General features: G+C 41.8%; 2 protein-coding genes across 3 annotated transcripts in view; one reads left to right on the plus strand and one right to left on the minus strand.

Annotated features, from left to right (window-relative positions):
• RINT1 (RAD50 interactor 1) overlaps positions 1-9,656 on the plus strand; it is a 29,862-nt gene extending 20,206 nt beyond the window's left edge. The window contains exons 12-15 of one of the 2 annotated variants that reach the window (XM_008703560.2): positions 3,957-4,171; positions 7,793-7,973; positions 8,048-8,166; positions 9,076-9,656. In XM_008703560.2, coding sequence (XP_008701782.1) covers positions 3,957-4,171; positions 7,793-7,973; positions 8,048-8,166; positions 9,076-9,268 — 708 coding nt within the window. In that variant the 3' untranslated portion in view covers positions 9,269-9,656. The remainder of the gene's footprint in view (positions 1-3,956; positions 4,172-7,792; positions 7,974-8,047; positions 8,167-9,075) is intronic. The other variant, XM_008703561.2, reaches the window with a different exon arrangement.
• EFCAB10 (EF-hand calcium binding domain 10) lies at positions 9,379-19,012 on the minus strand. Its single transcript, XM_008703563.2, has 4 exons — positions 18,852-19,012; positions 11,319-11,483; positions 11,121-11,208; positions 9,379-9,456 (listed from the first exon to the last, which is right to left on the minus strand). The coding sequence occupies exons 1-4, from the start codon at positions 18,958-18,960 to the stop codon at positions 9,420-9,422; spliced, it is 399 nt and encodes a 132-aa protein (XP_008701785.1). The 5' UTR covers positions 18,961-19,012; the 3' UTR covers positions 9,379-9,419.
• Positions 19,013-23,792: the final 4,780 nt, after the last annotated feature.

A 23,792-nucleotide genomic window follows, 5' to 3' on the forward strand; every position in this document is an offset into this window, starting at 1 on the left:
ATATATATATATATATATATATATATATTTTTTTTTTAAGAGACTGGGAGAGAGAGGTGCGGGGGAGGGGGAGAGGGAGAGAGAATCCTAAGCAGACTCCTGCTGAGCACAGACGCGGGCCTCGATCTCACAACCCTGAGATCATGACCTGAGCCGAAATCAAGAGTCAGTGGCTTACCGACTGTGCCACTCAGGTGCCCTTGTATTTACTCATGTTCTAAGGCATTCAGAAGTATCAACTACTATTATTTTTATTTTTAAAAAAATTAGAAGCACCTAGGTGGCTCAGCCGTTAAGCGTCTGCGCTCAGCTCAGGTTGTGATCCCAGGGTCCTGGGATGGAGCCCCGCGTCGGGCTCCCTGTTCAGCAGGAAGCCTGCTTCTCCCTCTCACACTCCCCTTGTGTTCCCTCTCTCACTGTCTCTCTCTGTCAAATAAATAAAATCTTTAAAAAAAAATTTTTTTAATGTAATCTCTAGGTGGCCCTGCCTAAATATAATTATTAATTAGTAATTTCTGTTTACTCTTTTTATTAATCCAAGGAATATATTGGCTATCAAGGCATTTGGTAGCCAGATTTTTCAATATGTACTTCTAGCCAAAGGTGAAGAAACTTAATTAGCCTTTATAGCCTTAACATAGATTAATTCCTTTGGATATTTTACATATTAGAATGATCTCAGAGGGTCTCCAGAACTCCTTGGACAGGGTGCCCTTGGGTTTGGAATCGCTGTTCCCTGATCATCTGTATGGGTACAAAAATCAGCTTGGGTTTTCACCAGTGTGTCCTATGAAGTAGGTTTCATGATAGGAAGTATTAACAGAGAATCAACATGACCATAAAACAGTGAAATATATATTAAATGGTAAAAAAACCATACTGAGATATGTTATAAAGTATTATAGGATTGTGTTATGAAATGAAAATAGGAAAGTAAAACAACAAAACAACTATAATTTTAACCCTAAGACTTAAAAATACCACTTATAATAAGTGATAGGTAAAGTGGGAATTGAAAAATTCCAGTGTAAAATAATTAGAAATATTATCTAAGGATTGGTGATAAGTTCATAGGATACTAGAAAACATAATTTTCGAGTGTGTACAGATGAGTCACAAAGATGGACAAGGTAAATTAAAATATCTTTACATTGTCAAATCTTAATACAATAAAATAAAAAATAAAAGGAGAAATGAAATACAGTCAATCACAGGCATTTAAGAATATTCAATGCCTGGGTTAGAGAGTCTGGAAAATGTGCCAAGAAAAAAAAATATATATATATATTTATATATTTATATATATATATTTATATATATATTTATATATATATTTTTTTACTTTGTTGTTTTTATTTAAAAGAATATATTTTAAATTATGAATTTATAACAAAAAATTGCATAATGCTAGCACATTATATAGAAGAAAATGTGTTCCTCTACTGTGAAAGAGCAAATGAAACAAAAAAGTATTTATCTTAATTAAATACAGGGTAATAAACCAAAAAATAGGAAACAAAAATAAATATAATAATAACAAATATAAACAAGTTGAAAACCTGAGAAACATAATCATAGTTTATTCTAATCTGGACTCTGGGATGTAACGATTTAAAGCCTTTTTTCTACAAAAACGTTAACTGAAATTGATGTATGTAATATTTGCTAAGCTAGGAAAATAAGACACAAAATAATTATTTCATAGAATGAATATAATGTAGAGTGTAATGGTCAGAGCATTTGTTTATAAAGTCACCTAGCTAGAATACATTTATTCATTGTGTACTTTGTGTTGTTTTCCTCGCCCTGTACTTTCTTCACTCAGCCCCCACACTGCTCCATTTTCTGCTAAGCTTTGTCATAAAACAAATTGTCATTCCTGATTCTTGTGCCAGATGATCTAATAAGAGACTCATTCAAGGCCAGATTTTTAGCTTCAATGAATTATTTGTGGAACCTCATTAAACTACTTTACTTGGTGCCGTAGTCTGTTAACAGCGATGAATTGGCTATCATCCCTGTCCTTAGGAAATTTATAATCTGATGCCGAATTAACTGGGTCCTTCTGTCAACAGAAGAATAACTAAATTTAGACTTACTCTTCAAATCATGAATGAGTTCTCTGTCCTTGTATGTTATTATAGTACAAATTCTGTTTAACTTCAAAAATTATTTAACCGTCTTCATGGTCCTTCAGCCTGTAAATGCTTACAATAAAATTAAAGCCCTTGTATTTTCCAGATAGAAAAAAGAAAAGTGGACAGAGTTCACCTTCCATTCATTTAGATTCTATGCTAATCGCTGTCTATTGCCTGATGGTGCCAAGCCTGACATACCCAACACTTCAGAGTCAGGAATTTTTGAGTTGTAGGTGACAGAACCCCAATTCATGCTGGCCTGAGTGGGGGTGGGGGGCTGGGGTGAGGAGGTGGGGAATTTGTTTGTGTAACTGAAAGCTTTAGGCATGGCTGCCCTAAACTCGTTCACTTCTGGCTTCATTCTCAGGCAGGCTCTGGGAAGTGTGGCCCCAGATGGCTCCAAGCTCACATTGCCCTTCAGCAGTCTGAAAAGGACCAGTGCCTCTTCTCAGTTTGAGCAGAAAATACCAACTTGGCCTCTCGTATGTCCGTCCATGAACAATCACTAGTGTGGCCATAACCAGTCCCCTGTTAATGGACATTTTTTTAATCTTTTGCTAATTACCCACAGCATTATTCATATTAGAAAAATATTTTTCTACCCTACAGAAAAATAATATGAATTCTACTGAAAATGCCACTGTAAAAATAACATTTTCATTTCCTTAACTCTCAAATCTGCTGGGTTTACTACAACTCTCAGTCTGTGTCCAGAAAAAATGAGTACCCAAAAAAGCCATCAGGCAAAAGCAAATTAAGATCACAGTGAGACCTCTACCTCTGAAGCCAATATACATTATATGTTAATTAACTTAATTTAAATAAAAATAAAAAATAAAATCGCAGTGAGATGGGCTGCCTGGGTGGCTCAGTTGGTTGAATGTCCGGCTCTTGATTTTGGCTCAGGTCATGATCTCAAGGTTGTGAGATCCAGCCCCATGTTGGGCTCTGTGCTGGGTGAAGAGTCTGTTTGAGATTCTCTGTCTCCCTCTCCCTCAGCCCCCATCTCCCCTCCTTGTATGCACACTCTCTCACAATTTCAAAAAAAAAAAAAAATCCCAGTGAGATACCACTAAATATAAACCAAGATGGCTATAATAAAAAAGATAGTAAGTGTTATTAGTGCAGATATGGAGAAATTTTAATGGTCACACATGGCTGGTGCAGCCATTGTGGAAAATAGTCTGTCATATCCTCAGATAGTTAAACATAGAATCACGTGTGATCCAGCACTTGTACTTCTAGGTATATCCAAGAGAAAAAAAGACATATGTCTACAAAAAACTTACACACAAATGTTCATAGCAGTATTCATAAAGACAAAATGTGGCAAGAACCCAATTATCTGTCAACTGAAGAATGGATAAATAAAATATAAATATATATAAATAAAATGTAAATATAATGGAATATTATTCAGCAATGAAAAGAAATTAAGTACTGATACATGTTACGACCTAGATAAACCTTGAAAACATACTAAGTGAAAGAAGCCAGTCACAAAAAGCCATAGAATGTATAATTCCATTTATATGAAACGTCCAGAACAGGCAAGTCGACAAAGACAGAAAGATAGTAGTTGCCTACGGTTCGGGGGACAGGCAGGGAGGGGATTGGGAGATGATGGTTAATTGTGGGGTATCTTTTTGGGGTACTGAAAACATTCTAAAATTGACTTTGGTGATAAATGCACAACTCTGAATATGTGCTAAAACCCAATGAACTGTCTGCTTTGAATAAGATGTATACATGAATTATATTTCAAGCTGTTAAAAAAGAAGCACCCTAATGACCGTGTTAACCTATTTTTGCTTTCAGTTCTTCCTACAGCTTCAGCAGGCAGCACTGGAGGTCTTTGCAGAGAATAACACCCTCAGTAAGTTGCAGCTGGGACAGCTAGCCTCGATGGAGAGTTCTGTCTTTGATGACATGATTAACCTGCTGGAACGGTTAAAGCATGACATGTTGAGCCGCCAAGTAGACCATGTTTTTAGAGAAGTTAAAGAAGCTGCAAAATTATATAAAAAAGAAAGGTAAGTCCTTTTGTATTTTCTGACAACTCTACTCTTCAAGTCCAGTTTGTTAAAATTGAAAGATGATAAATACCTATTTTCTCAAACTATTCCAAAAAAACAGAAGAGGAAGGAAAGCTTCCTAATTCATTCCATACCAATACCAAAACCAGAAAACGCACCACAAAAAAAGAGAATTACACGCCAATCTCCCTGATGAATACAGACGCAAAAATCCTCAACAAAATATTACCAAACCAAACCCAACAGTACATTAAAAGAAATCATCCTCCACAATCAAGTGGCATTTATTCCTGGGTTGCACGAGTAGTTCAGTATTTGCAAATTAATCAGCGTGACACATCACATCAATAAGAGAAAGGATAACCATATGATCATTTCAATAGATGCAGAAAAAACATTTGACAAAGTACAAAATTCATCATGATAAAAACCCTCAACAAAGTGGGTTTGGAGGGAGCATACCTCAACATAATAAAGGCCATATATGAAAATCCCACAGTGACATCATCCTCAATGGGGAAAAACTGAGGTTCCCCCCCTAAGGTCAGGAACAAGACAGGGATGTCCACTCTCACCACTTTATTCAGCCTAATACTGGAAGTCCTAACCATGGCAATCCGCCAACAAAAAGAAAGGCATACAGATAGGTAAGGAAGAAGTAAAACTTTATTTGTTGATGACCTGATACTGTATGTAGAAAACCTGAAACACTCCACCAACGACCTGCTAGAACTGGTAATGAATTCAGCAGAGTCACAGGATACGCGATGTACAAAAATCTGTTGCATTTCTATACACCAATAATGAAGCAGAAAAAGAAATTAAGAAAACCATCCCATTTACAATTGCACCAAAAATAATAAGATAACCCAGGAATAAACCTAACCAAAGAGGTGAAAGACCTGTGCTCTGAAAACTATAGCATGGGTGAAAGAAATTGAAGAGGACACAAAGAAATGGAAAGACATTCCATGCTCATGGATTGGAAGAACAAACATCGTTAAAATGTCAGTGCTACCTAGACCAATCTACACATTTAATGCAATCCCTATCAAAATACCAACAGCATTTTTCACAGAACTAGAACAAACAATCCTAAAATTTGTATGGAACCACAAAAGACCTCAAATAGCCAAAGCAATCTTGAAAAAAAAAACTGAAGCTGGAAACATCCTGATTGCAGACCTTAAGTTATTTTACAAAGCTACAGACATCCAAACAGTACATTACTGACACAAAAATAGACACATAGATCGAACAGAATAGAAAATCCAGAAATAAATCCATGATTATACAGTCAGTTAATCTTCGACAAAGCAGTAAAGAAAAATGGGAAAAAGACAGTCTCCTCAATAAGCAGTGTTGGGAAAACTGGTCAGCAACATGGAAAAGAATGAAACTGGGCCACTTTCTTACACCGTACACAAAAATAAATTCAAAATGGATGAAAGACCTAAATGTGAGACCCGAAACCATAAACATCCTAGAAGAGCGCACAGGCAGTGACTCAGACATTGGCCATAGCAACTTTTTTCTAGATAGGTCCCCTGAGGCAAGGGAGACAAAAGCAAAAATGAACTATTGGGACTACATCAAAATAAAAAGCTTCTGTACAGCGAAGGAAACAGTCCACAAAACTAAAAGGCAACCTACAGAATGGAAGAAGGTATTTGCAAATCCATATCTGATAAAGGGTTATATATCCAAAATATATATAGAACTTCTAAAACTCAACACTCCAAAAGTACATAGTCCAATTAAAAAATGGACGGGGCGCCTGGGTGGCATAGTCAGTTGAATGTCTGACTCTTGATCTCAGCCCTGTGTTAGGCTCCATGCTGGGCATGGAGCTTACTTTAAAAAACAAACAAACAAAAAAACAGGGCAGAAGATACGTACATTTCTCCAAAGAAGACATCCACATGGCCCACAGACACATGAAAAGACGCTCAGCATCACTATCAGGGAAATGCAAATCAACACCACCATGAGCTATCACCCCACACCTGTCAGAATGGCTACAATCAAAAACAAGAACCAACAGGTATTGGCAAGGATGTGGAGAAAAAGGAACCCTTGTGCACTGTTGGTGGGAATGCAAACTGGTGCAGCCGTTATGGAAAACAGTATGGAGGTTCCTCAAAAAGTTAAAAGTAGACCCTATGATCCAGCAATCGCACTACCAGGTATTTACCCAAACAACATAAAAACACTAATTCAAAGGAATGAATACACCCCAATGTTTATAGCAGTATTATCTACAATAGCCAAATCATGGAAACAACCGAAGTGTCCATCAACTGATGAATGGATATATATCTTTATCCATATATACGTATGGATATGTGTGTGTGTGTATTTATGTGTGTATATATATAAAGGAATATATACTATAATGGAATATTATTCAGCCATAAAAAAGAATGAAATCTTGCCATTTGCAAGACATGGATGGACCTAGAGAATATTATGCTAAGTGAAATAAGTCAGAGAAAGATAAATACCATATGATTTCACTCATATGTAGAATTTAAGACAACAAAACAAATGAGCACAGGGGGAAACAGAGACAAATCAAGAACCAGACTCTTAACTATGGGGAACACACTGATGGTCACCAGAGGGGAGGTGGGTGGGGGAGTGAGTGAAATAGGTGATGGGCATTAAGGAGGGCACTTGTGATAAGCACTGGTGATTAACATAAAAACTTAAAAAAAATCAAAAGAGGATATATACAGTCAGATTTCCAAGGTGTCTAGACAGCAGAATTTGGCCCTTTGTACTACAAACTTTGACCTTTTGATGGAAATCTTTCCAAAATATATTCAGACATTCTTGAATAAATGGATCATAATCGAGCCTTCAGGTGTATCAGTAAGTCCAGAGCTGGTGTGTGACTTGGGGTTGAAGGGCCTGTCACCCACTTTACAAAGCCTGGTGCTCCTGTAGTATCCTGTGCCCGCCTTGTACCCTTCCCCCCTCCCCGCCCCGTCCTGGCTCTGTGTGCACGTCTCTGTTAGCTTTGCCGCACAGTGTACTGGGTGAGGACAGTCCTTGTCACACAGTATTCATAATCAGTGTGGAAGTGTTTTCAGTCCCTGTGATTTTGCTGAAAATCAGTTCACGAAGTTAGCTGATGTCTTAAATGCTAATACGGGTTACAATTTGCCTGTTTTATATCAGTAAGTCATATTAAAATTGGGGGATTTAAAAAAACTATGTATCATCCTCAGAATATTTAATATAGAACTAAAGTATAAATTTATTTATTTAAGATTTTACTTATCCATTTGAGCGAGAGGGAGTGAGAGAGCATAAACGGAGGAGGCAGAAGCAGACTCCTCCCTGAGCAGGGAGCCCGACGCGGGGACTCGATCCCAGGACTCCGGGACCATGACCTGAGCCGAAGGCAGACGCTTAACTGACAGAGCCACCCAGGCGCCCCAAATATATTTATTTTCTGAGACAGCTTTTCATGCTGGGCTGTACATCATTTCTTATCCAAAATGCACTTCCTGGAATTCAAAAGGATCTGTTAAATCTTTAAAAACACCAAGTTTGAAAATCTTTCAGTCCAACTTCAGGTGCCACAGGCCGTGCCGCTCTTGTGTCTTGCAGGTGGCTGTCCTTGCCGTCGCAGGCCGAGCAGGCGGTGATGTCCCTGTCCAGCTCGGCCTGCCCACTCCTGCTCACCATCAGAGACCGCTCCCTTCAGCTGGAGCAGCAGCTCTGCTTTTCCTTGTTTAAAATTTTCTGGCAAATGCTTGTGGAGAAGCTGGACGTATACATCTACCAAGAAGTAAGTAAGAGCAGACCGCGTGGGAGGGCCGTGAGGCCCACGGCGACCGCTACACGAACTGCTCTTTGTTTCAGATCATTCTCGCTAATCACTTCAATGAAGGAGGAGCGGCTCAGCTGCAGTTTGATATGACCCGGAATCTCTTCCCCTTGTTCTCCCACTATTGCAAGAGACCGGAAAATTATTTTAAACAGTAAGCTCAATATTTAACAGTGACTGCTAATGGATCAAGTGTTCAGAGGAGGTGGATTCCTTTTTTTTTTTTTTCCTAACTCTCGGATTCCAGTGATGTTTGGTGGGATAAATAGAGCATCAGTTGAAATTTTAAAACATGCACTGTGTACCCAGATAATCTGTGATTCATGACCCCCCAAATTTATCAGAACGATCTAAATTATGTGTTGGGCTTTTTGCTTCTTGCATTTCGTTTAATGCTATTTGCCTGTTACTGGAGAGAGAAAATGCAAACGAGTGCAATTCTGCCATATTCAAGTGAAAGAAATTAAAAATATGCTTAGTACCTAAAGTAGGCCAGGCCTGAAGATTTGTTTTCTTAACTATTTAGTATTAAATTTGGTTCTAAGCATAACTATAAGTGTATGTAAGATAAAGTCTTAGAGGAGTATTTTTAGAAATTATTGATTTAAAATTTAAATTATTGGGGAGGAATTTGAGATTATAAAGTATTCCTTTTAAAGTTATTATAAAATGAAAGATTTATTTTTGCTTATTTTAGTAAGTTACCTGAATTTTTTGTTTCTCTTTCCATATTCTAATCTAGCTAAGGTCTTAGCTACATTTAATAGGCTGTTATGTTAGTATCACCATTATATTTTGGGAAGTAATAGATACACGTTGAAAACAATGGTCCTATTACACTATAGTAACCTAATGAAATATAAACACTGTACAAATACATAGTCCTAATGTGTTAAAAGAGCCAAATAAGAAATCCATACATACTTTTCATAGAGGGCATTTGGACTAGCAGTGCAGGGAGGCTGTTTAGTTTCTGAAAATGAAAATATTATGGAATAGTGTGGATGATACAGATAATGGATATCTCATTTCCCTTCTGCCTTTTTTTTTTTTTTTCCAACAGTGTGAAAGAAGCCTGTATTGTTCTGAACCTGAACATTGGTTCTGCCCTACTTCTGAAAGATGTGCTGCAGACCGCTGCAGGGCGACCTTCCGCCACGGCGGCACTAAATGAAGTTGGAATTTACAAACTGGCTCAACAAGATGTTGAAATTCTACTTAATCTGAGGACAAACTGGCCTAACACTGGAAAGTAATGCATCCTTTTTTGTTTTCTAGTTTTTGTTTTTGTTTTTAACAAAGAGGAAGCCAGCTGGATTTCAAGTTATATGATGACGTTCTGAATTAATGAAACTGGACAACTGAAAACTTTATAGAATCATTTATTATCTTGGACTTATGGTGTTATTAAAATGCTGACCATATTTCCTCAGTCCTCTTGTTCCTAAGAAAACAAAAACAGAAAACTCAGAAGCCAGGAATACTCAGAGTAATTCCATTTACAAATAGAAATGCTAAGTATGTCTGTTGAATAGGATACAAGAGCAGAGATAATAAATCACAACGAATTTTCAATTTCCTTTGCTAATTAAGGGAGACTATTGTAGATAATCAAACACAGCAAATAAATTTTTAAAAAATCAATTTAGAATGCATGTTTATAATTGAAGTTCCTGTATTTGGTTTGGAAATTCACGGTATTTCCTGTAAGAAAACATATGAGATGGTGACTAAAACAGAATTGCTCTCATTTTCCACAAATGTCCTTACATTTAAAATCCTTCCTATAGGCGCCTAGGTGGCTCAGTCGGATGAGCGTTGGACTCTTGGTTTCAGCTTAGGTCACGATCTCAGGGTTGAGAGATCCAGCCCCGTGCATTGGGCTCCACGCTCAGTGGGGAGTCTGCTCACAATTCTCGCTCTCCCTCTCGCTCTGCTGCCCTACCCCCGCGCGCTCACTGTCTCTCATAAATAAATAAATCTTTAAAAATAAATAAATAAATAAAATCCTTCCTAGCTCCATTCCCTATGACAGTGGGCAGCCTTTTCTTTTGGATGAAACGTTTCAGGCCAGAGCACTGTGTTTCAGTCTTTCCCCTGGGGTAAGGATGGGAACTAAACAGTTTTTATTTAATATTTATGTAAGTGATAATGAGATGGGAATCTTTAGCTTTTTTTCCCCCTCCGACATTTCCTTGCCTCTGGACTCTGTTACATAATGATTTCTTGATTAATAAATCCTCAGAGAACAAAATATTTAAAGGAATTGAGTTACATTGTTAGAAGCCTTCTACAACTATTAAATTTCATTCCTTTTTTTTTATTCTGACTTAGCATTTAGTTAGTACTTTTCAAGCTATAATGCCTCAAATCGAAAATTGTCAGGCTGGCATGCAACCTATACTGTTTTTGTTTTTTTTTGTTTTTTTTGAAGTAAGCTCTATGCCCAACATGGGGCTTGAACTCACGACCCCAAGATCAAGAGTCACATGCTCTACTGACTGAGCCAGCCAGGGACCCACAACCTATACTATCGATAAACATGTACTTGGTGATAAATAACTTTAAGGAAATACTCCGAGAGAACCTTTATTGCTCCATATCTTTTTTTTTTTTTTTAAGATTTTATTTATTTATTTGACAGAGATAGAGACAGCCAGCGAGAGAGGGAACACAAGCAGGGGGAGTGGGAGAGGAAGAAGCAGACTCACAGCGGAGGAGCCTGATGTGGGGCTCGATCCCATAACGCCGGGATCACGCCCTGAGCCGAAGGCAGACGCTAAACTGCTGTGCCACCCAGGCGCCCCTATTGCTCCATATCTTATAGAGAGATTTTCCAACTAGTGTATTGGGCTCAAAGCTTTTCTGTTAGTTCTAGCAGACTGGGGCTTCTCTCCCTCATTCTTTGAGAACTGCTGGGCTTTCCCACTGAGAAAAGAATGAAGCTGCCCCCAAACTTCCTAATTCCAGACTTGACTGTCACTCCTTGCTTTCTAGACAGCTGAAAGTTTCAAGGGAATGAAATGTTTCTGTCAAAAGGTAGGTATTCATTGTACTTCAAAGTCATGTCATGTCATTTAAATATCAGCCATGTAAAAATAAACTTACACTTCAGCTCTGAATTTTTCCAAAGTTATTGCATGTCCATCGTCTTTTAAAACTTCATCTTCATTCAACAGACCCAGGGTTTTTAGACCTGTAAAATCAATGAGAAGAAAGGAAAATTTACAAGTGAGCATTATTTTCAACTAGGGAAAGTTCAGGAGTGAGCACAAACTATTACTTCAGTGGGTAGATGGTACTGACCTTCTTTGTACTGCACAAACGATATGGTGCCTTTATTTGAAGTGTCCATCATCTCAAACATAGACACAATGTTAGAGTGATCCATAAAGAAAGGGAAAGCCACGCCCGTTATCTTGGCAATTCTCAGTCGTTCCAATACAGATATTAAATACTCTCTTGGTTTTTCTGTAAAAGAATAGTTCCAATTCTTCCTGATATAAAATTAAGATATATCACAAATGGAAATAGTCATTTAACAATTATTAAATAACCAAGTTCAAGGTACTGTACTAGGCACTGGGGTCATAGACCTTGCTTACAAGAAAAACAAGACATTAGACAATTAATTACATATATAAAGTGCTCTATCCAAGATATGGGACCTGGGCATTTTTTGAAAAGCTCCTCAGGTGGTTCTAATTTGCAGACGAGTGTCAAAAACCAAAAAAAAAAAAAAAAAAAAAAAGGTACAGCGTGATGCATGGAAGAAGGCAGCCAGCTAAAAGAAGGGATAAATGTAAATAAAAACAGACTCTTAGATTAATATAGTCTTCCAGTTAGGAAGCATGAAATGTTCACTTCTAACATAAAAGCAGTATTTTGGATAAGTAAGTTATCTTTCATCTAAGCAACATGAAAGATGAAAAAAGATCCATCTTTCCAGAAATAATGCAGGTCAGTTATGGTGAAGCCGAAAGAGGTTAAGATGGAGCAGCTTAGATGATGAGTGCCACTCACTACATACACACACACACACACACACACACACACACATACACACACACACACAGTCTGCCGTCAGCTCAGGTCGTGATCCCAGCGTCCTGGGACTGAGTCCCGCGTAGGGCTCCTTGCTCAGTGGGGAGTCTGCTTGTCCATCTGCCTGCCTGCTGCTCCCCCTGTTCGTGCTCTCTGTCAAATAAATAAAATATTTTTAAAAAAGACTTTTTGGGGCGCCTGGATGGCTCAGTCGGTTAAGTGTCTGACTCGTAATTTCAGCTCAGGTCATGATCTCAGGGTCGTGAGTTCAAGCCCCACGTCGGGCTCAGCACTCAGCACCAAGTCTGCTTGTCCCTCTCCCTCAGCTCCTACTCCTGCTCTCCCTCTCTCATAAATAAATAAAATCTTTAAAAAAAAAAAAGACTTTTTCTTGAGAATTTCATAAATATAAAAAAGTAAGAAAGTGTAATGAACCCATCAACCAACTTTAACTGTTTATATTTGTGGCCAGTCTCATTTCACCATCATCTCATCCGGGTCCCCTCTTCCTGTATTATTTTGAAGTAAATTGCAGCAATAATATTTCATTAATAAATATTTGAACATGTATCTAAAAGATAAGGATTTCTTTTGAGATATAACTGACATAGCATAAGTTTACATAACATGTTGATTCGATACATGTGTATTTTGCATAATGACTGTCACTGTAGTATTAGCTAACACCTTTATTACATCACATAATTATTTCTTTTTTGGGGCAGGAATAATTAAGATCTATTCTCTCAGCAAGTTTGATGTTTCTCATACAGTATTACTGTCTGTAAGCACTATGCTGTGCATTCAGTTTCCAAGACTCACCTACTAGTTGCAGGTACGTGCCCCCAACAGCAGCTCTCCTGCTCCCCCGCCACTCCCCATTCTACCCTGTTTTTAACCCAGCATTTTTAGTTTCCCCACATAAGTGACAGCATGCAGTATCTGTCTTGTCTCACTTCGCTCACTTAGCACATCCTCAAAGGGCATCCATGTTGCAAATGGCAGGATTTCCTTCTTTCTTATGGCTGAATAATATTCCGTTGTATAAATATACCACATCTTCATTATGCATTCATCTGTAGACACTTAGGCTATTTCCACCTCTTGGCTGTTGGGAATTATGCAGCAATAAAATGAGAGTGCAGCTCTCTCTTTCAGATCCTGTTTTCACTCCCTTCGGACACACACCCGGAAGCGGAAGCGCTGGAGTGCACAGCAGTTCTGATTTTTTTTTTTTTTTTTGAGCAACTTCCACACTGTTTTGCACAGTGGCTGCACCAATTCACAGTCCTTCCAGCAGAGCACGAGGGTTCCTTCCTCTCCACATTCTGATTTGTTATCTTTGCCTTTGATACTAGCCATTCTAAGAGATGTGACGCGGTATCTCATTGTGGATTTGACTTGCGTTTCCCGGATGACCAGTGATGTTAGACATCTTTTTACGTACCTGCAGGCCATTGTATATCTTCTTCTGAAAAATGTCTATTTAGTTCCTCTGCCCATTTTTTTAAGGTTATATTATTATTATTATTATTTTAATAATCTCTACACCCAGCGTGGGGCTCAAACTCATGACCCAAGATCAAGAGTCTGGTGCTATCCTGGGGCGCCTGGGTGGTACAGCGGTTAAGCGTCTGCCTTCGGCTCAGGGCGTGATCCTGGCGTTATGGGATCGAGCCCCACATCAGGCTCCTCCACTATGAGCCTGCTTCTTCCTCTCCCACTCACCCTGCTTGTGTTCCCTCTCTCGCTGGCTGTCTCTATCTCTGTCAAATAAATAAATTCTTTAAAAAAAAAAAAAAAAAAGAGTCTGGTGCTATCCTGACTGAGCCAGCCAGGCACCCTGCCTTGCCCATTTTTAAGTCAGATATTTTGCTATTGAGTTGTAGGAGTTCTTTATACATTTTAGATCTTAACTGATACATAGTTTGCAAATATTTTCTCCCATTCTATAGGCTGCCTTTTCATTTGGTTAATTCATTCTTTTGTGGTGCAGAAGCTTTCAAGTTTGATGTAGCCCCAGTTGTTTTTTTTTTTTTTTTTTATCTTGTTGTGTTTTGGTGTCACATCTGAAAAATCATTGCCAAGACCTGTGTCAGGGAGCTTCTTCCCTGTGTTTTCTTCTAGGAGTCTTATGGTATCAGGTTGTCTTACAAATTTAATGAATTGTGAACACTTTTTAAAAATAAAAAAAGAAGGGGCACCTGGGTGGCTCAGTCAGTTAAGCATCTGACTTCAGCTCAGGTCATGATCTCAGGGTCCTGGGATCGAGTCCCATGTTGGGCTCCGTGCTCAGCAGGGAGCCTGCTTCTCCCTCTCCTTCTGCCCCTCCCCCTCCCCCTACTCATGCACATTCTCTCTCTCAAATAAATAAATAAAATCTTTAAAAATAGTAAAGAAAATTTAAAAAGTAAAAGTGAATGTAAACACTTATTCAAATGGCATCCACACATTGTGATTATGTTTTTAGATCTCTCTTGTGCCTTTTTGTACAAATTTTAACAGACGATAGAAACAAATGGGTTACTAAAGGCAATCACATCATGTATGTAGTCTTCTGTCACTTCTCTCTGAACTGCTTATCAAATTCAGAAGGAGAGAAAGGCCAAATTTGAATTTCAATTCACTACTTTTAAAGGATAAAGTAAACAAGGCTAATGGAACTTGGTGTCTTTCTCTGATGAAGGATTTTTACTGTATATCCTTTAGACTACATAAGATGCTATAATGTTTATGTCTGGAGTCTATAATTTATACTCTGCCTGCTTTTCTTTTTTTAAAGATTTTATTTATTTATTTGATACAGAGAGAGATCGCAAGAGAGGGAACACAAGCAGGGAGGGAGGGGCAGAGGGAGAAGCAAGCTCTCTGCTGAGCAGGGAGCCGCACTTGGGGCTGGATTCCAGGACCCTGGGATCATGACCTGAGCTGAAGGCAGACAGTCAGTGACCGAACCACCCAGGCACCCCGCTCTGCCTGCTTCTAAAAATGTTTTTTAAATACTTAAAACAGAAATAATGAAGATATTAACTTTGAAGAAATATTTTTTTAAGTAATCTCTCTACCCAACAGGGGGCTTGAACTTACAACCCCAAGCACAAGAGTTGCATGCACCACTGACTAAGGCAGCCAGCCGCCCCTAAAGATGTAACTTTTTAAAACATGATAGGGGGGCGCCTGGCTGGCTCAGTTGGTTGAGCATCCAACTCTTGAGTATGGCTCACGTCATGATCTCAGCGTCCTGGGATCAAGCCCCCTGTCAGACTCTGCCCTGGACTCAGAGTCTGCTTGAGATTCTCTCTCTCCCTCTGCCCCTCCCCTTGCTCGTGCACTCCCTCCCCCTCAAATAAATAAATAAATCTTTAAAAAAATTACAAAATAAAACATGAAGGGAAGATCCAAATGTTACTAACAACCTGTTATATAAAGCTCAGCTGATAATGACAATCAATGTTTCAAGGAAAACAAAACCTCAAGTTCACATCTCAGTAACAGCAGCTAATAATTACTGAGCCCTCACTATGTGCCTGGTATTCTTCATAACAATCACTTCCCCAAGACCCACAGCTAGTATGAATCGCGGCAATGTGCTCCCTAGAATTTGCAGGCTTTACCACACTCTACTAACTCAAATATGGGAAGCATCTGGAAGCCCCAAACCTAATCAACCTTTATCGTCTCTATTGAGTTTTTCTCCTCCATAACTCTCAAAGATCTCTTATCCTCACTTAACCATTCCCACAGCAGCATCTCTCATCTGGGTTACTATAACTGTCTCCTTTATTAAAGGTCTCCCCTAAGCATTTATACTCCCTCCCTCCATAGCACAGAATTGTCACTGGGAAGTGACACGTTTTCCTACCGAGTGACTTCAGGTTATGTTAGGTTTTGCTGTTAAATGAGTTATGAAAATCTGTTGGTTTTCAGATAGAATTTTGGAGTTGAGGATGTGGGATTGTAGACTTGTTCTCTGAACAGTAGTAATGCAATCAAACTGTCTAGTCTTATTTTCCATAAATCCCTTAAGATTCAAGCTTTTCAAACTGGGATACGTGTCATAATGCCAGAGGCTTCGTAAGACCCAAGGTAAAGATAGCGTTTCTTCCTGAGAATCAATCACACTCTGGTGAGTAATATGAAACTTTTATAATAAGAAATGGAGATATCTACAGAAGAACAAAACTTGTAAATCTTGATGGTAAGAACAGGTGCCTCGAAAGAAACTTGTCAGGCAACATCAGGCTAAGGTCTCAGACACCAAAGTTACAAGTCCCCTCTTCTCTGCCATTAGGAGGATCCGGGCAGGGAACTTGGAGAGGCATTGCCCTGTACCCTGGATGCCAGCCAAACCCTTCCCTAGCTTCTCCTCAGTATTTCTTCACCTTTTCCCTGCCCCTCCCCACCCCCTTTGGAGTTTGTAGAGATGTTTCAAGAAGTTCACATAGTGGGGCGCCTGGGTGGCTCAGTCGGTTATGAGTCTGCCTTCAGGGGCGCCTGGGTGGCACAGCGGTTGAGCGTCTGCCTTCGGCTCAGGGCGTGATCCCGGCGTTGTGGGATCAAGCCCTACATCAGGCTCCTCTGCTATGAGCCTGCTGCTTCCTCTCCCACTCCCCCTGCTTGTGTTCCCTCTCTCACTGGCTGACTCTGTCTCTGTCAAATAAATAAATAAAAAATCTTTAAAAAAAAAAAAAAAAAAGAGTCTGCCTTCAGCTTGGGCCATGATCTCAGGGTCTTGGGATTGAGTCCCTCATCAGGCTCCCTGCTCAGCAGGGAGTCTGCTTCCCCCTTTGCCCCTCCCCCCTGCTTGTGCGAGCTCTCTTTCAAATAAATAACATCTTTAAAAAAAAAAAGTTCACATTGTTACAGGGGGTAACAGCATCTCAGTTTCTTACATTGATAATTATTTAAATTATGAATGTGATGGGATTACATTATTAACCTCGTAACTACTACCAGACTTCCCCTTCCTATCCTCTACTAAGAAAATTTGTCTGTATCTTATATTCTCTTCCCCCACCATGCCTTCTAGAGAATTGTTTTTGCCAGACCAGTCCAAAGCCTTTTATGTTAAAGGAAAAAACAAATCCTCGAGATACTACATTGGTTGACATCATAAAGAGCTCGAGAGAAAAAGGCCAGGAAAGAAGCAGGAAACAGAAAAAAAATCTACAAATTAAAAAAGACCCCAAAGTACCGACAAGTACAGTGAATTAGAAAAAACAGACAAAAACAAAACCAAACCCACTTCGAGGCATATAAACATTTAGAACACCAGGGATAAAATAAAAAGACAATCCTAAAACCTTCCAGGCCAAAAAAAAAAGTCTTCTATTAAACAGGTCAAGAATCTGATGATGTCATGACATCAAACTCTTCAAAGCAACAGTGGCAATTATTAGACAAAGGGGCAATGCCCTCCAAATTCTGAGAGCAATATTTTCTAACCGAGAATTGTATCTACCCTAGTCATCATCATGTTTGAGTGTAGGGTGAGACATTTTCACATACGTAAGTTCTCAAAATATTTACTGCTCGAACAAAGCACACTCTCTCAGGGAGCCACGAGAAGATATGTTCCTTTAGAGGAAGGAGGTGGATAAAGCAAAAAAGAGGGAGACGAAAGCACCGTAAAATGAACAGGCTGGAAGCACAGGAGACGGGTGAAGAGGATTAAGGTCAGAGAGAGGGAAACCCCTGAATGACAGCCATCCAGCGGGGCAGCTGGGCCATCAGTCCAGCCCAGAGCAGGAAGACAGAGAGCTGGGGGATGCATTGGGGGTGGTGATTACAGGATGAATCTCCTTTCCTACTGAGAGGAGATCTCTGCTGGTGACCAAAAGAGGGTATTGATGAATCAGTGCTAATGACACAGAAAATGTAAGTAAACATTTGAAATGTAGTATTAATTTCAGGGAAATCAACAAAGGAAATGCAATCATAGCATGCTACATGGATTAGCTGTGGATATTTGCCTAATAATAACAATAATGTAAATTCTGAATACTGGTCACACCAAAATTGAATTCTAATATTATTGGGAAGGTGGGGATGAGTGGGAACAGGTGTGAGTGCGTGCGTGCTCGAGCACAGGTGCGTGCATTGTGTAAGAGAGCTGAAGTTTCCTCTTACACAGTATAAAGTTAAATCTAAACCTGGGGGATTGGGGGGACCTTAGTAAGTAGCAGTACTAGCCTGTGATTTAGAAATATCAAGGTAAAGAGCTAAAGGAGATGGAAATCATCCTGTAGAGTAGGAATCTGGGACAGGGAGGGAAGTGCTGTTTTTCATTATAAGCCTGGGAGTGCTTTTTGATTTTTAAAACCCATCCGTATACTTTTATAAAAATCAAAATGAAACATCTGTTGGTTGACAGGCATAGTGTTAATTTATATATTAGTCATTTAATCTTCCCCACAAGTCCATAAACTCGCTGTTATCCCCATTTTCCAGAAGAGGACACTGAAGTGCAGGCCCTCGCCCACGCTCCCGGAGTATTAAGGAGGACGTTCCTCGAGCCTCTCGCCCACCCGCCACGAGCCCCCACCTGCGTGAGTCCCGCGCACCCGGCCAGTGGTAGCCACCAAGAGGCCGTTCAAGCAGGACGCGTTTGATTGAGGGCCACGGCGTTCGTTGGCAGAAGGGCTCAAGCACGCGAGAGTGTGCGTGTGGGGGGCGGGGGAGGGGAACGGGCCGACGGCGCGGGCGTGCAGGGACCGCTGTACTGGGAATTTCTGGGAACCGTCTCGGCAGGGAGGCGGGTGGGACCGAAAGCCGAGTGGTAGGCAAGACTCTTACCTGGCCGGAAAAAGAGGAGGGCACTGGTGAGATAGTTCAGCAACTCCATTATCCGATGTTTTTCCAAATAATTTCTGGCTTCCAGCTCCCTGCTGCCGCCTGCCTGCATTGCTCAGCGAGGCGGCGTTGCTAGGCGACCAGGCGGCGTCGGTCGTGGACGTACGGCTCCACCCCCTCCGCCCGGCGCGGTCCTGTGACGCGCCTCCGGTAGAGGGCGACCTGGGCCTGGAGTTCTCCACTTGGCGGCGGAGAGGGAAGCCTGGGGCGGCGTGGGGTGGGGCCTGCGCGGAGGCTGAGAGCGCCCGGTGCAGAGTCCCTTGTGGGCGGATGGTCCGGTTCCCCAGCCCGGCTGAGGGCTGGGCCTGATTGTCTTTTCCTGTTTTTGTCCCTAGCACCTAGCTCAGTACTTGTTGATCCAATGAACGAGACCTCAGGTTCTAATAACACAGGATGCACTAATAACAGAAGGAACTTGTGGGGTTATAGAGCGTACAGTGGAGAGCCCTAAGTACCATCTTTGGTGTGAGCGGCCTGCAGCACAGGCCTGGGCAACGGGGCAGGAAGACAGTCGGTTTTCTCCACGGGATCAAGGGGTCAGGAAGCATGCTGGGATCCTGAGCTCCAACATCTCTGCTGCTTAACGAGGCTGCGTGGAGCTGATGGTATCAGACAGAGACCCTCCGACAACAGTTTTGAGGGAGAGTCACTGAGTCAGATGGGATGCAGGTGCCTAGGAGGGCCGCTCCTCAATCGTCATTGTACCTTCTAAACTAGACTCTAGGCTGGGACTTCTGTCCTTGAGGGCCAGGCTCTGAAGCCTGTGCTCTTACCGCTCAACAGAGAGTTATCCCAGAACAGGCGCTGTGCTCTTACCGCTCAACAGAGAGTTATCCCAGAACAGGCGCTGTGCTCTTACGGCTCAACAGAGAGTTATCCCAGACCAGGCGCTTAAAGGAGAGCAAAGACAAATGGCCAATAAACATACGAAAATGTTCTCAGCCTCTTCAGCAATCCTGTAAACAAATTAAAAGTACAAGAAAATGCCAGTTTACATGTACCAGACGGGTAAAAGTTAGGAAGTTGGACAGTATCAAGGGTTGGCAAGGATACAGTGCAACAAAACAGTGATGATGGGAGCATAAACTGGAATATCCACTTTGGAAAAACGATTTGGAATTATCTTGATAATATAAACATGTTTCTGCACTATGACCCAGAAATTCCACCCCGAGAACAACTCTTGGACAGGTATACCAGGATATAGGTACAAGAGTGTTCACAGCAGCACTGTTGGTAATAGCAAACACTGACAACAGCCCCAAAGTTCATCAAGAATACAGTGGACTGGGGACGCCTGGGTGGCTCAGTTGGTTGGGTGTGATCCCAGGGCCCCCACATCGGGCTCCCTGCTTAGCGGGGAGCCTGCTTCTCCCTCTGCCTGCTTCTCTCTCTATCTCTCTCTGACAAATAAATTAAAAATCTTAAAAAAAAAAAGAATGGATTTAAAAGACCGCGGTATATTACACAATAGAATAATGCATTGTAGCCACTTGCAACAACATGGGTGAATCTCAAAAGCATCTTATTGTCTATTGTCCAGAGAATATATACTGTAGAAATCAATTTATATAAAGGTAAAAAACCTACAGAACTAAACAATATATTGTTTACAGATTATAACATATGTAGGAAATCTATTGAGAAATGCAAGGAAATTATACACAAAATTCAGCATAGTGTTTGCCTTGGAGGGTAGAGGAAAGGGAATAGGATTTTGGAAGATTATTCTGGGGACCTCAGAGGTAATGGTCATATGATTTTTCGTTACCTGAGTTGTGGGTACACAGGTGTCCATGGACCATGATTCTTCATACTTTATATATATTTTACAAATTTTAAAATGTACTCAGCATTTAAGAACAATAAGTTTTAAGCAATTGAAAAATAGAGCATGAAATGAGGAAACAGAAAGTCAATGCCAGGGGACTGAAGCAAGTCTGAAACAGAAGGTAGCCTCGGGCATGCCGGGGACACGAACCGAATCTTCAGAGGTCAGGCCCCCCTTGAGAAGGAGACTTTCTGGCCAGTGGTTGGGCGATGGGCACAGCCTTGAGCAAAGAGGAGGGACAGGGCTCTTTGTCTTCAAAGTCTGGAGGAGGCGCTCCAAGGAGGAGGAGTCATTCTCGGAGATGGTCTGAACATCGTGCGCCCACATTGGCAGCACCGCTTGGCTGTCTAAGAGGGAGACTGTTTCAGGATGATGTAGGAGAGTGCTTGGCTAGCTTTGTAGCCCCCCAATCCTTTGACGAGATCATACGTGGAATCCCCACCCCCACATGCCGAAGAGATGGAAGAGAGCACTGCTCTGGGATTCACACGGAATGACAGGGGCCGTTATCCAGGCCAGCTGTACTTTCCTCACAGAGGTGCGGCCGGCAGCCTGCGGGGTCCTGCTGACAGAATTATCCAGAGCTTGGAGAGCCCTGACGGAACGAAGCCGACAAAGCCCCAGTGCGTTACTCTGGGGCCTGTGGGCCCGAGGGCCAGCTCGGACCCCTGGTTCTTGTTGGGTTCTGGGAAGAACTTGAAACTGCTGATGCGGGCTAGCTCTTACTCTCCAGCGTGTTTTGATCTTGCCTTTGGGGACTTGCTTTATGTTCCCCGATGGAGGTGATGGTGAAGAACAAACAGCGAAGCCTAATGTGTGCGTCCCCCTTGAAATCATGGCCCCCCAAATGCTTGCCCCTTTCAGGGCTGCCTGAAGGTGCGTGATCACTTAGGAAAGTGACTCTGGCTCAGCTCAGCAGAAGCCGGACAATGGTGGAGGGGCTGAATTGGAGAGGGACCCCTTCAGAGGGGATAAAGGTTATGGAAGCAGAAGACAGAGGGGGCTGGTCATGGTGTCTTTTGACTGACTGGCCTAAGGTCCAGGAGAAGCAAAGTCAAAAATGTCAAGGGGCACATGGGTGGTTCAGTTGATTAAGCATCCAGCTCTTGGTTTGGGCTCAGGTCATGATCTCATGGGAGGTGGGATCGAGTCCTGCATGGGGCTCTGTGCTTGGCTGGGAGTTTGCTTGTCTCTCTCCCTCTGCTCCTCCCTGGCTTGTACTCTCTCTCGCTCTCTCTCAAATAAATGAATAAAATCTCTATTTAAAAAATGTCAGGAATGTTCCTGGAGGGAACATTGGAGGGAGAGAAGATTGTGTGGTGGTCCATTGGAGACAGTGATTTCTGCCTGGTGCTCTAAGCTCAAGACATTTGATCTTCTCCGTAGGAACTTCATTTTTTGTTGTTGTTGTTGTTTGAAGATTTTCTTTATTTGACAGAGAGAGACACAGCGAGAGGGAACACAAGCAGGGGGAGTGGGAGAGGGAGAAGCAGGCTTCACGCCGGGCAGGGGGCCCAATGCAGGGCTCGATCCCAGGACCCTGGGATCATGACCTGAGCCGAAGGCAGACGTTTAACGACTGAGCCACCCAGACGCCTCCCTGTAGGAACTTCATTTACTCTCCATGGGTTACTCCATCCCTGAATATGCTCTTTGAACGATGTCACTAGAACCTTGACATCGAAATGCAGCAATCTGATGCCCTGTGACTACGGAGTCAGGCTGACAGGCTGAGGAGAGCACACTGGACCCTGCTGACGTCTTCCTAACTCGCTGAGTGTCTTCTGTTCTGACAAGCCTGGCAACATTCGTGTGCACAGTGCACCCGCTCACAGCACCCCTCAGGCAGCCAAAGCCCCAAATCTGCAATTCCCGGACGTCATGCTCAAGAGAAGTGTCCAGATGCCCCCTAGTGGAGTCAGCTATTCCTTGTTGATGCCATCTCTCTCTCTCTCTTTTTAAAGATGTTACTTCTGAGAGAGAGAGAGAGAGAGAGAGAGAGAGAGAGAGAGAGAGAGAGAGAGAGAATTTGGTCATGGTTAAGGGCAGGAGAGGGAGAAGCAGACTGCCCGCTGAGCAGGGAGCCCGATGCAGGGATTCCATCCCAGGACCCTGGGATCATGACGCGAGGTGAAGGCAGACGCTTAACAAACTGAGCCACCCAGGTGCCCCTGTTGTTGTTGTTTTAAACGCATGATTGAGGTATAGTTAACATTTAACAAACCGCACATTTTTAAGGTGTACTCATTGATAAGTTTTGATGTACGTATATATCCATGAAACCATCACTGCAATCAAGACGAGGAACATATCTATTACCCCTAAAAGTTTCCCTGTGTCCCTTTCTAGTTCCTCCCTCTCACCTGTTCTTACCCTGCTCCCCCCATCACGAGGCAACTACTGACCTGCTAGCTATCACTCTAGATTAGTTTACATTTTCTAGAATTTTATATAAATGGAACCATACAGTATGGGTTTTTTTGTTTTTGGTTTTTATTTGTTTTTGGTTTAGCGTCTTTCACTCAATATAATTATTTTTTGAGATTGGCCCATGTTGTTGCAATATTTCATTCCTTGCTAGTGCTAAGATTCCAGGGATGGGGGTACCACAATTTGTTTAACCATTCAGCCATTGATAGACGTTTGGATTGTCTTCAACGGGGAGCTATTACAAACAGAGCTGCTGCGAACACTGGTGTATGGGTCTTTGGGGGACATGTGATTTCATTTCCCTCAGGTGAACAGCTAGGAGTGGACTGCTGGATCATACGGTGAGTGCAGTTTTTTGAGAAACTGCCAAACTGTTTTCCAAGGTGGCTGTACCATTTTACATTCCCAGATGGGCGGGCATTAAAGGCCTCCCAGGCGACCCTGGTGGACGGCCAGGACTCACGCCCTGCCTCACGGCCGCCTGGGAGGCCCCAGCCGACGAAGGTCTGAGAAATGTTGCTCGGGAGTCCCAAGAATATAGTCCCACAGCCCGTCCCCACCCAGGACACGCACCGGCACCTCCTGGGGAGCCGTTAGCAGACCCAGCGTCTGCCCCTTCACCC

The sequence above is a fragment of the Ursus maritimus genome, unplaced genomic scaffold, assembly GCF_017311325.1.
Source record: "Ursus maritimus isolate PB19 unplaced genomic scaffold, ASM1731132v1 scaffold_3, whole genome shotgun sequence".
Lineage (NCBI taxonomy): Eukaryota > Metazoa > Chordata > Mammalia > Carnivora > Ursidae > Ursus > Ursus maritimus.